Here is a 13346-nt window from a genome sequence, read left to right as displayed (position 1 = left end):
TTTCTCTTATCCCTGCGGCTTACCGGCGCCCGCCCCGAGGCTGCTTCTCGGCGGCTTCCCGGCTCTGAGCCGCTTCAGCCCGCGCTTCTCCCATCTGCGCGGCTTGGCTTCGCGCGCTCCGCGGTCTCCATGCCCTTCGCGCCCGCACCACGGCCTCGCGCCAGCCCCGCGTTCCCTATCTATTCACACCCCGTGCTCTCTCTGCACGCGGCGGCTTCCGCGAATCACACAGCGTAGCTCACGTTTCCGCTGCCGGCATTCAGTCCAAGTTCCCCGGACTAACCTGGCGAATTCCAACCTGGCGGCCCACGTCTCTGCCTCTGGTTCCAGATTTTCGCCTTTTGCTCCCCGGGCTGACTTGAAGAATTCCAAGCTGGCTTACGTCTCCGCCTCGGCCTGCACTCGCGGCTTCATCCTCCCTAACATTTTTCTCTACCCGGTATGTTTCCCTAAGTTTTCTTCCAACAATATTCCTCCCTCATTTCTCCTGGCCTCTCCCCACAGTCCGTATCCAAGTCTAAGTTTCTTATAGGTTTCACTTTCACTTTCAACCTGCAGTCCGTATCTGAGTCTGTTTCTTCTTGCTTTCACTTTAAATCCTAACTTCTTTCCCACAGTCCATATCCGAGTCTATGCCTAGGCTTTCGATAGCTTCTTCCGGCACCTTTTTCATCCGGCTTTTCCCTAGGCTCTTTGCTAGTCTCTCTCTCCGGTATTTTCCACTTCTTCCCGTTTCTTCCCTCCTAAGTTTGCTATCCGAGTCACGGCACCATTATGTCGGTCCCCGTCTTCATGGAGGAACGACACAGGACCCTGCGCTGTTCTTTTGTCTGCTCGGCCCTCCCCGGGTTTGCTGCTGGTTCTTCCCGGGTTGGCTACCGACCCTTCCACCTCCGTGGAAGGGCGGTTCCCCCTGCCACATTCCCCACTTCTGCGGGGGAGCGGCGCACTGCCAGCCGGCTCTCTCGGGGGCTGCACAGGTGTTCCTCTTAGATGTTCCCCCTAGATGTTCCTGGTGCATGCCGTCTCTCTCCTCCTTTATAGTCCTCCTCCGCCAATCCTAACTCGGCTGCCCACATGCCGAGTATGCTGCTCTCCTCCAATCAGGAGCAGGATCAGCTCCTGGAGGTCATCACTCAAGTTGGCAAGAGGCAGCTGCGTAGAAGCTGTTTTCTTCTCTCCCAGCGCCATATTGTGGGAGAGCAGATGCATAGAATAAGTCTTAATTCCAGTAACTCAGTCCAGTCTGGGTTGCTCCCCACAGTTAAGTACAACTTTTGGATTATAGAGGTTCTTCCCCCCACAACCACCCTCCAACCCGCAAACCTTCCTATCTCCTACTCCCTCTCCCATCCCATTCTTCATTAAATTCATTTTTAATTATCTTTATATATAGAAGGTCAACTCTATACTGAGTAAAGATTTTAATAGATTGCACCCACACAGACACACGAAGTAAAAGTACTGTTTGAAGATCAGTTTTACCATTAACTCTTATAGTACAACACATTAAGGACAGAGTCTTACATGTGCACAGTTGACTCCCATTGTTGATTTAACAAATTGACACTCTTATTTATGACATCAGTAATCACCTGAGGCTCTTATAATGAGCTGCCAAGGCTATAGAAGCCTCTTGAGTTCACAAACTCCAACCTTATTTAGACAAGGCCATAATCAAAGTGGAAGTTCTCTCCTCCTTCAGAGAAGGATCTCACTCACAGAGATCTTACATTTAGGTCTTTTCTTTTCTTTTCTTTTCTTTTCTTTTCTTTTCTTTTCTTTTCTTTTCTTTTCTTTTCTCTTTCCTCTCCTCTCCTCTCCTCTCCTCTCCTCTCCTCTCCTCTCCTCTCCTCTCCCCTCCCCTCCTCTCCTCTCCCCTCCCCTCCCCTCCCCTCCCCTCCCCTCTCCTCCTCTCCTGTCCTCTTGCCACGAGTGTTGGCTTTCCATGCCTGAGAAAGTCTCATGGGCTTTTTAGCCAGATCCGAATGCCTTAAGGGCTGATTCTGAGGCCAGAGTGCTGTTTAGGGCATTTGCCATTCTATGAGTCTGCTTTTAATCCTGTTTTTCCATGAGCAGCTTCTTTTCTTTTTTTGCTTTTTTAAAAAAAAAATTTATTTATTTGAAAGACACTTTATAGAGAGCTATAGAGAGAGAGGGAAGGAGAGACGAGAGAGAGAGAGAGAGAGAGAGAGAATGAGAATCTTCCATCTGCTGGTTCACTCCCCAATGGCTGCAGTCATTAGGGCTGAGCCAAATCCAAATCTCCCACATGGGTGTAGGGGTCCAAGGACTTGGACCATCTTCCACTGCTTTCCCAGGCACATTAGCAGGGAACTGGATTGGAAGTGGAATAGCCATGACTCAAATCATTGTTCTCATGGAATGCTGGCACTGTAGACCGTGGCCTTTACCCGCTATGCCACAGTGCTGGCTCACATGAGCTTCTTTAAGTACCTTTGCATGGTCCGCTCTGACTTAGCATGGTTTTGTAAAAATTTTCTTTTTTGGAAAGGAGGAGAAACAGAGAGACAGGCAGAGAAAATATCTATCCACTGGTTCGTTCCTCTGGGTCTGAGCTGAAGCTGGGCTGCTGAGACAGAGGGAGAGCTTGGGCTCGTTCTAAATCCTGCGAGATCACAGTTTGAGCTGAGGAGGGGTTGGGCTGAAGCTGAGGCTGGACTCAGGCTGAGCTGCTGAGTTGCGGAGAGAGCTTGGGAAGAGTGGGAAGAGCTCAGGCTGATGGCTAACTCTTCAGATAGTGGTGTGTCCAGCAGTGCAGGCAGGGCAGACTGGCCAAGGGGTGGGGCTGTATTAGAAGGGCAGAGAAATGGGGACCTGCTTGCTGTTATGCAGGTGAGATGTCAGAATGCATCTAAGGCTTTTTGTCCTTGCTCCATCACTGTTAATCTAGTGCCAAGATAGTCAGAGATGCTCCCATTTCTTAAATTCTGTAGACAGCCATCTGATAATCTTGACACAAAACACTTCCAGAATAAGCTTTTGTTTTTCCTTGAATTTCACTTCCTTGTCTTTTTTTCTCTATGGAATCAAATCATGCTCCTGTAGCATAGAGCTGACAGGGACGTTTCATCCGTCCTTCTAGACCTCCTAGTTACTTACGTGCACATCTGTTTCTGCAGCGGTATCATCTCCCTGGCTATTAATAGGGTACCTCTCAGTTCCTACCAGACAACTCTTTAGAGTGTTTTGAGGCTCTTTCTGGGTTTTGTTGTTGTTCTCCAGTAGAATTGGAAAAGCTACTAGTTGTGTACCAGTCTAAGGTGTCTGTAGTTAACGTGCCTCTCCAGCCAGCTGCAGGAACTGGTGCTTCAGGCTCAAAGTGGTGCACGTTACTGAACTCTGTTTTCTATTTATTTTGAGAAGCAAACTTGCAGGTCTGTTTTCACTATAACTCTTCTGTGCTCTTGGCTACAGCGTCTTCAAAAGTAATTTTTCCCTAGCTAAGATAGTTTAAATTATTTTTTTCCTCTGTGTTAGTTAGAAGCTGTTAGAGAAATTCATTTCTTCTGCATTAGTATTTGGTAGAAGACAAGGAATTTCAAAGATAATGCCTCACTTTTAAATTTTTCATATTTGTAGTGTGGCTCACACACACAGTTGCTCCATGTGTTCCAAGAAGACTTCATTATAGGATACAAGCCACATAAGGAAGAAATGGAGAAGAAGGAAACAGAAATATTTTTTCAACCATCACAAGGTACTTTAAAAAAAAATAGTTTGAATTTAAAAATTGCCTTAAGCCTAAACAAAAAAAATCTTCCAAATGTTCATTGAGCATGGCTCTTCAGAATCACCACTCAGATTTTCAGCAGCTACATCAGTTCTGTCAAAATTGTTTATAGATAAAGACGGCATGTGGGTGAAAATTACATTTGGAAAAATGGTTCACTGGTGACACAAACTTTTGCCAAAAAATGGTGTTTATGGATTTTAGAGTGTTTTAAAAAGTAACTTTAATTATTTAACTCTACAATGAAATTGTTTTGATATGAATTCTCTGTGGTCTTAAGGAAACCAGTTAATTTTAGTATTGGTTTACAAAGTTCCCAGTAAATCGCTACAGACCGGTGATAAAAATCAGATGTAAGATATTATGTTGTTTGCTACACTGGAAACCTCATGGCTACTGTGGATTTAAGATGCCATCTCACACTTTCCACTCTGAAGTACAATATTTCTTTTTTGTGAAAGAAGTTAATTTCTCCATAAGACCTTTCAAAAACAGCAATCTGGTGTTCAGTTTTAACTTTATAATTTATCTTAAGATGTTCCTTAGCAGTTAAAACTGGGTAATGATAAACTCATGTTCTATTTCAATAAAAAGACACATGCTACTTTTAGAATTAAATTTCTTTTTCTTTGAGTTTACAAAGAGTTTCCAAGTACTTTATCTCATTTGGTTATAGATTATGAGTGTCTATATGCTCATAATAATTGTTGTTAGGATGGTTTTTATCACAGAATTATATGATGTCTAAGAAAACTATTTCTACTGAAATTGTACAGATAGTTTTTTCTACTTTAGTTGAAAATCAGAAAGAGTTCCATCTTTTTCTACCCCACAAACTAGTATAATATTTTTCTTTCATGTGTCTTTCTTCACACATCAGAACGTTTTTTTACTTATTAATTTTTCAGCTGTCATATTCAGTTTTATTTCGCTGTCACTGTAGCATGATAGTACTGCTTCATAGATTTAAGATGTGCCTTTCTGTAGTATTTTACCTTTATTTGGGTTGAACTTTTTTATATGCTTTCCAAATAACCTAGTTACCATTAATCATTCTGTTTCTAACTGCCACCCTACTATAAAACAGTGCTTATATAAAGTTGGTATTTTTCTTTATGTTAACCAACTCTCTTGGCTTTAAAATTATTTTTTTTCTGTTTCTGTTTTTAGATATTTCTTTACACCGCTGCTGAATCAGGCCAAAAGATGTTCTCAGTACTTTCTTGATTTTCCTTTAGATTTTGTGTGAAGTTTCTCTGTGATGTTCTTCTCATTTTACAGCTGTTTATTGTAATGACCTGATGTGTATATTTCTCTTCTTCCTGGTTCCTGCCTTATTTTTTACTTTCTAAGGTTCTAAATTGAATATTAATCAGGCTTTGAATTATGAATAATGCCAAATATAGACATAAATGTAATGTCTATTAAATTAACGTCTACATGCCTATAATGTAGATTGAAGATTTTAATGTTTTATCACACTTTGATTGATTTACTGTATATTTTTGTTTATTTTCCTCATTTCTCTAGAAATGAATGTTTTAAAATGAATGTTTTAAAGCAAGTCCAGATGTCACATTGGTTTACTCCTTATACTTCCATAGGCATTTGTAAAAGTGACTTTTTTATTCAAAGATTTATGTATTTATTTCAAAGAGTTACAAAGAGGGAGGGAGGGAGGGAGGGAGGGAGGGGGAGAGAGAGAGAGAGAGAGAGAGAGAGAGAGAGAGAGAAAATCTTCCATCCACTGCTTCACTCCACAGAAGGCTGCAATAGCCAGGGCTGTGCCAGGCTGGAGCCAGGAGCTTCGTACAGATTTCCCTTGTAGGTGGCAGGGGCTCAAACACCTGGGCCATCTTTGAATACTTTTTCCCAAGCACATTAGCAGGGAGCTAGATTAGAAGTGAAATAACTGGGACTTAAGCCTTTGCCCATGTGAGATGCTGGTGTCACGGGCAGCTGCTTAACCCACTATGATAAACTATCAGCCTCTTTTAAAAGTGACTTTTTTACATGTTTGCTGTTATCACATTGATAACACAATTCCTGAGGTGTAATAACTATTATGAAATTGAATTGTCTCAGAAATGTTAAGGGTTTTTTTTTGTTGTTCACATCCAAACAAGACCTACATACTGTGCTTCATTAAGAGTCTTTTATCTGGTGAGTCTCCTATGTATTCTTTTTTTTTTTTTTTTTTTTTTTTTTTTTTTGCAGAGTTAGACAGTAAGAGAGAGAGACAGAGAGAGTTATAGGTTATAGACAGTGAGAGAGAGACAGAGAGAAAGGTCTTCCTTCCATTGGTTCACTCCCCTAATGGCTGCTGTGGCTGGCGCTGTGCTAATCCGAAGCCAGGAGCTGGGTGCTTCCTCCTGGTCTCCCATGTGGGTGCAGGGCCCAAGCACTTGGGCCATCCTCCACAGCTTTCCCGGGCCTCAGCAGAGAGCTGGACTGGAAGAGGAGCAACTGGGACTAGTACCTGGTGCCCCAACTGGGACTAGAACCCGGGGTGCTGGTGCTGCAGGTGGAGGATTAGCAAAGTGGGTCATGGCTACAGCCTCTTCTATGTATTGTTATGTGACTGACATTTGAGAGCAAGTTATTTTTTAGGAATTTCTTGGATTATTTGCTTTTGGTGTCTTTTAAACTTTTTCTTGTCTACCATATTTATTACAAAATGGAATTTAGCTCTGTGGGTTTGATGAGTTCTAGATCCATCTTCCTAGGTGATATTGAGTACGTCATCTGTATCATACCAGAAGGAACATAATGTTAGGATGTCTGACTTAGTGACACCAGTGTTCAGAAGATTCAGGTGGTGGCTGCAATGTTGCTTGCTAGCAATCTTGTATTTCGTGGTTTCCTCCATTGAATAGTGTTGCTTTTAAATCAGTTATCTCATTAGGGATTGTATACATCAGTTCCCATTTATTTACTTGTTGGAAAGCATCTGTAATGAAAAGTATTCCCATGTCAATTATTACTATTTGATTATTTTGAAAAACAAGTTATTTTGAGAAAGGCCAGATAATTGCTTAATTTTTAGTTGTCAATTTTAGAGTAAGGAGTTTGTGCCTAGTTACCTCCAGTGGTTACTCATGAATTGATGGTTGTTTGACTTTATCTTTTGAATATTGTTATGAACTCATATTTAATAAAACTCTTTATAGAATAATATTAGGGAAATATTCATATTTCTCATGGATTTTTAATTGCCTACTACATTTCAGTTTTGGTGATCATTGTTTTTAATGCTCACATGGTCCTGTGTTAGGCTAGTAAAGGCTCTTCCAAGTTTGTCCCAAGTCCTTTTGACACAACCTCATTTTGATAGTTGCCGTTCTTTAGGCACAAGATATGCCAGGCTTCTCTTGTCTATTCCATTTGCAAGAAGAAAGTCATCCTCCAAGCTGTTTCTTTTAGTGAGAAATGCTGTTCAGAGTCCACAGTTTGGCAGTGTGTGTTGCCAAGGAGTTGTCATTGGGAGTTTTCATTTTTAAAGAAAGTTTCTGTTGTCCTGTTATAGATCTCATTTTCATATATGGAGGGATCTAATCATCAGCTTGGAAAACTATGTCCAAAAGTGTCTGTTCATGAAAAAACATGGAACTTCTACAGACTCTCCTGTACCCTCCCATGAGCCCTTCTACAATGACTTTAAATTTTTTTAAGATTTTATTTATTTATTTTAGAGGTAGAGTCACAGAGAGAGGGAGAGACAGAGAGAAAGCTCTTTGATCCACTGGTTCACTCCCCAAATGGCTACAATGGCTGGAGCTGCACCGATCTGCAGCCAGAAGCTTCATCTGGTTCTTCCACGTGGGTGCAGGGGCCCAAGCACTTGGGCCATCTTCTGTTGCTTTCCCAGGCCATAGTAGAGAGCTGTATCAGAAGGGGAGCAGCTGGGACATGAACTGGTACCCAGATGGGATGCCAGTGCCACAGGCAGAGGCTTAGCCTGCTATGCCACAGTGCTGGCTCCTAAAATTTTTTTTAAGTTATCTTCCTATGGGGAAAGCAAGTCAAATTTTTCTTTTCATTTTTTTTTCTTTGAATTGCTAGTTTTCCAAAGGAAAGGAGTTAGTGCTTCAGGCACTTCAGGGAGCATCCTTGGGGCTGGCTTGGGCTCTCGTGTCCTTGAACCTCCTTCCATGCCTTCTTTTCCTTTCTTTCTTATGTGCCCTCTCTTTTTATATTTTTGTGAAATCAAGGCTGTTTTTTTTTCATATAATCAATGTGTTGTAATAAATTGTATTCCTTTGGTGCTCAAATTGTCCCATTTTTGACTAATACATATTTTTTTATGTTGGCTTTTTATACTTTTCATATTGTTCCATTGGACTTTGATTGTTAACCAACTTTTGCCACATAAATTATGTAAAACTCCTCCTGAAAATGTATTCTTCAATGTTGTAGTTTGTTTTCTGTTGCTAATAACACATGACCACTGGCTGGGTAAATTATAAAGAAAAAAGGTTTATTTTGGCTCACAGTTCAGGTCCAAGGTCAGAGGGCCACATTTGATGGTTGCCTTCTTGCTAGCAAAGTCCCAGGGAATGCAGAATGCCACATGGCAAGAGATGGGGAGTGTAGATTGTGTGTGTACGTTCATGTTTGTATATTCTGGTCCCTTTCCCTCTTCCAGTAAAGTTGCCAGTATTTTATTGTGAGAGCTGCCCAACAGCCTTACCTGACCCTCGTCACCTTTCATAGGCTCCAAACTCTTAATGCCCGTCCTCTTAATACCTCACAATGGGGTGTAAATTTCAATATTAGATTTGGAGGGGACAGACTGTATTCAAACTGTGGCCTTCCCTTTCCTTCCCAACTTCTGTGCAGAATGAGGTGTTATTAGCTTTTAAAAAATGTGCTTTTTTTTTTTACCCTATGGAAACATTCATTTTAATCATCCTTTCCATCTGAATGATAGGATATCGTCCACCACCATTTTCAGAGAAGTTCTTTCTAGTAGTGATTGAAAAGGACAGCAATAATAACTCTGTTCTCCACATGTGGCACCTTCATCTTAAATCTGTGCAAGCATGTTTAGGTAAGTACACTATCATTTTATGCAGAGATGATGTGACATAAATGCATTTTATAGGACATGCTGTAGGTTGATTTATCATTTAAAATTAAATTCTCATGAACTGTAAATTGAGTTGTTGGATTGAGATAACCTCTCTGCCAAATTTTTAATTACGGGGTAATAAGTCATTAATGAAACATTTCTAAGAACCAGCCAGTATGTAGGCACATCAGTTAAACTGAAAAGAAAATCTTGATTGATTTGTTCTTACAGTTAATAATTATTTAATGCCTGTTATGATTCTATTCTGGAAGCTATGTATATGAATTAGTTCTGTCCTCCTTAGAATGAATATTGTATTTTGTTGTTGTTGTTGATTAAAGCACATTGCTATCTGGTACAGTGTAGATCAACTTCACATTACTAAGCAGAGCATTCCCGCTAGATTAAATATGATTGAGCCTCTGAAGCTTTTTTATAAATAGAGCTTTTTTTTAAAAAAATTATTTATTTGAGAGACAGAGTTATAGAGAGAGGCAGAGACAAAAAGAGAGAGGTCTTCCATCCACTGACTCCCTCTCCAAATGTCCACAATGGGCGGAGCTGAGCTGATCAGAAGTCAGGAGCTGGGAGCTTCTTCTGGGTCTACCACATGGGTGCAGGGGCCCAAGGACTTGGGCCATATTCCACTGCTTTCCCAGGCACATTAGCAGGGAGTTGAATCGGAAGTAGAGCAGCTGGGACTTGAATTGGTGCCCCTATGCGATGTGGGTGTTGCAGGCCAGGGTTTAACCCATTGCGCCACAGTGTCAGCCCCAGTAGAGCAGCTTTTGTAAAACATTAGGAAAGGCAGCAGCAGGAATATTTAAAAGATTATTTCAACCATGCTTTTGCTATATACATGAGATTAATCACCTAATAAATTAGAAATATAAAATATGAAGCAAAAATTCAAACATTTTTTAAAGAAAACCATTTTCTGAGAGATAATTGTTAAAATGAAGAACTGCATGAATGGCATATCAAACTGAACTGACTTGAAACTCTAGCTCAAAATGTTTGAGAGAGTTATAAAAAAAGATTTCGTCATTTAAAATTTTATTTATTTGAAAGAGAGAGAGAGAGAGAGATCTCCTGTGCACCAATTCACTATTTCAAATACCTGCAGCAGCCGGGTGGGATGAAGGGGTCTTATTGCCAAAACTGGAAGCTGGAAACAGTCTGGGTCTTACACATGAGAGGCAGGAACCCAACTACTTGAGCCATTGCCTGCTGCTTTCCAGAATCTGCATTAGCAGGAAGTTGGCATCAGGAGTTGGAGTCAGGATTCAAATCCAGACACTGATGTGGAATGTGGGTGTCCTGACTAGCAGCTTGAGTGCTAGGCTGGCCATACACCCACCCAAAGATTTTTTTTTTCCTGGAAATAATATAATTTAACAGTTTTATTAAACATTTAATATAATGAACAATAACTTATACTTTTTGTTCACTTTGTATTCCACATTATACTAAAATTTGTTGGTAGCAGTTCTAACCATGAAGTGGTCAGAAAATACAAACCATCCAGTGGAATCTCTACATTTGCCTGATTGAGCCTGAGCTTCTTGGGAAACTGGGAATTCAAAAAACCTTTCAAAGTCTGGATTTAATTCTAGTCCTTTGCATGCTGTTTTACAGAAATGCAAGAGTAAGGGATCTAGTTTCGTTGGTCTTAATCCATCAGAGAATATAGTGTTTTCTAGAGTTGAGCACCAAGATATGAATGGCTAAGAGATTTATAGAGATAGTAACAGATCCTTAGGATGGGAGCCACATGAAAACTTTTGTTCTCACTGCTTATTAAGATAGAATCCCACTGCTGTTTCCCTAAGCTAGATAGGGCGTGTCTAAAGTTGCCTGCCCTGTTTGTGCCAGCAGTAAAAGGTCAGAAAGTGAGATTACAGAGGAGGTCAGCAAATAATATGCTCTTGGCCACTGTGACAGAAGGATCTATCCTTTTTCATTCCAATATTCACTGAACATATTGCCATTTACAGCCAACACTTGAATTTACCAGTGTGTTGAATATCCTGTCAGAGGATGATATGATCAGCTTAAATGTAGATGGTGAAGGAAACATGTTGAGTACTTTTAAGGTGTCATGCACCAAGGTAGGTGCTTTATGTATGAGCTAGATAATGTCCCCAGTTTACTAATGTAACTTGACCAAGTCCCATTCATGATAGTTTGTTGCAGAACCAGGTTTCAAAATCAGGCCTCTTTGGCTCTAAAGTCTTTGCTTCTTTTCCAGCTCATATTTTTCTAGTTGTGTGAAGTATATGTTAGACAATAACCTGGGAGGAAAACAAAGTAGTTCAACTTTAGTTTGCAGATGAGAAAATAGCAAGAGATGGTGGAGTTCTTTGCTTAAGAAAATACATCTAGTTAGTGATAGAACCAGGTTTTGGACACCTATCTTTTAACCACTGATTCATGTCTGTGGTCTTATTCTGTTTTTATCAAAAATGTTTCCATATTTCTTACTGAGTAGCCTGCCATTGTAAGGTGGAGTGACATGTTTAACATTCACAGAAGCAAAATGGATCATTTATTATCTCTTGCATATTTTGGTGCTTCTTGAGTTGTTCAAAGCAGTAAGACATTATCACTGTTCTTGTTTAATTCTTGAGTTCCTGATGGGAGAGGCAGACACACAAATAGGTAACAGTAATGCCCAGGATTCCTCACCTGTAACAAGCCCAAATAACTGAATCCACTTTGAGGTTTATATTCCACTGTACCAGGAGAGCTGGAACTTCTTTAGGAGTAGATTATGGTTAATATGCCCTACCAAGCCAGTCAATTAAGACTATATACATTTGGGGCATCTGTTTTTGTATTTGTTCTTGAAATCATCTTGCTTGAGCTCTTGATAATTAAGAGGATGGTATTCTACTGCCTTCTTTGCCACTAGCTCATAGAGTGACCTTAGGAAAATTATTGCGCTTTCCACGTTTAAATTTCCTCATCTCTGGGAATATACTATATTTTTTAGAATTTGACTCATCATCCATCTGTTTGAGAACCACCTAGACTGCTTATTAAAAATGCAGTTTGCTAGAGTCCATCCCAGATGGACTCAATCATTGTCTCCGTGGTTAGACCTGGGAATTTGTGTGTTAACAAATTCCTTAAGCTTTTAGTGTGTTTTAAAGGTTAGGAACACCCAGTTCTTATATGTTGTCTCTTGACTGACAGCATCCTTGTGATGGAGTTGGTATTATAAGAAAGAGTAAAATAGTTTCAAGAAAAGAAATTTACCAAGGTAACAAAGCAGTAGTCTGAAAATTGAGCTTTTCTCCAACGTACTATTTTTAATACAATAATTTTTAATTTTTTATTTATTTTTCCCCAAAGAAACCTTTTATTTAATGAGTACAGATTTTATAAGTACAACTTTAGGAATATAGTGATTCTTTCCACCATACCAGTCCAAAGTACTTCTAAGAATCCATGTTTCTTTTCTTTCTTTTTTTTTTTAAAGACTTATTTGTTTGTTTGTTTATTCAAAAGGTAGAGTGACTGACAAGGGACGAGAGAGATTGACTCCCCCACATGCCCACAACAGCCAGGGCTGGGCCAGGCCAAAGCCAAGAGCCAGGGACTTTATACAGGTCTCCTATGTGGGTAATAGAAACAGAAGCTTGTGGGCCATCCTCTGCTGCTTTCCTTGGCACATTATCAGGGAGCTGGATAGGAAGCGGAGCAGCCAGCGCTCAAACCAGCACTCAGAAGTGATGCTGGTGTTGCAACTGGGAGCTTAACCTGCTCTACCACAAGGCTGCCTATGTCATGTTTCGTAAATGATAACAAAATGCTATTCTAGCTCATGTGTATAGCAGTGATAATAGTAGTAAACATGTTTTATAATTTGATTGTTTGTTTTCAAAGCCAAAGCTTCAGAAGGTGTTTCCTCGGAGAGTCTACTTTCAGTCCCTGGACAGAAGAATGTGGATTCATCTCCAGAAACCTCTCCCAGTGTGAGCCCCATGCCACATTCTTCATCAATTGCCAATCTTCAAACTGCTAGTAAACTTATTTTGAGTTCTAGGCTGGTGTATAGCCAACCTCTTGATCTCCCAGGAGCAGTTGAAGTAATTCGAGCAACACCTTCAGCAGGTAAGGTATCTGGAATACTGAGCAGTTGTTAGCTCAAGGTCACAAAATGGGTGAACTCTCTAGTGGACAAGATAGATGAACTCTTCAGAAATATGTGCTACATTGACATTGAAATAAAGATTTATTTTCTAGTAATGATACCTAGAAACATGTCTTCGTCAGATGTAATTTCTGGTGACAGATGTAATCAGCTTATCAGGAAGTGGAATAACCATTTTAGTGTGGGATGTCTTGCTTACGTATCCAAATATTGTGATAGTAAATTTTCAAAGAACAAATATATTCAGTTGGAAATCAAATTTTATAAAAGTTAAGGCTTTTCATCCATGTTGTACTAGTCATGTGTCATTATGTGTATTTGAATAAGGGTGGGCAGATGCTTCGAGAAAAGTGTAGGATGAG

The 13346-nt window shown here is 40.3% G+C and overlaps 1 protein-coding gene across 4 annotated transcripts in view; it reads left to right on the top strand.

The window, feature by feature from the left end:
• Positions 1–13346, top strand: part of DMXL2 (Dmx like 2) — a 167765-nt gene that overhangs the window by 89025 nt on the left and 65394 nt on the right. For all 4 annotated transcript variants that reach the window (XM_008269002.4, XM_051821996.2, XM_051821997.2 and 1 more), the window contains exons 15-17: positions 3604–3721; positions 8685–8804; positions 12717–12944. In XM_008269002.4, the coding sequence (XP_008267224.3) occupies positions 3604–3721; positions 8685–8804; positions 12717–12944 (466 nt within the window). The remainder of the gene's footprint in view (positions 1–3603; positions 3722–8684; positions 8805–12716; positions 12945–13346) is intronic.

This window comes from Oryctolagus cuniculus, chromosome 12 (assembly GCF_964237555.1).
Source record: "Oryctolagus cuniculus chromosome 12, mOryCun1.1, whole genome shotgun sequence".
Classification (NCBI taxonomy): domain Eukaryota; kingdom Metazoa; phylum Chordata; class Mammalia; order Lagomorpha; family Leporidae; genus Oryctolagus; species Oryctolagus cuniculus.
This window is presented reverse-complemented; position numbering and strand designations above follow the sequence as displayed.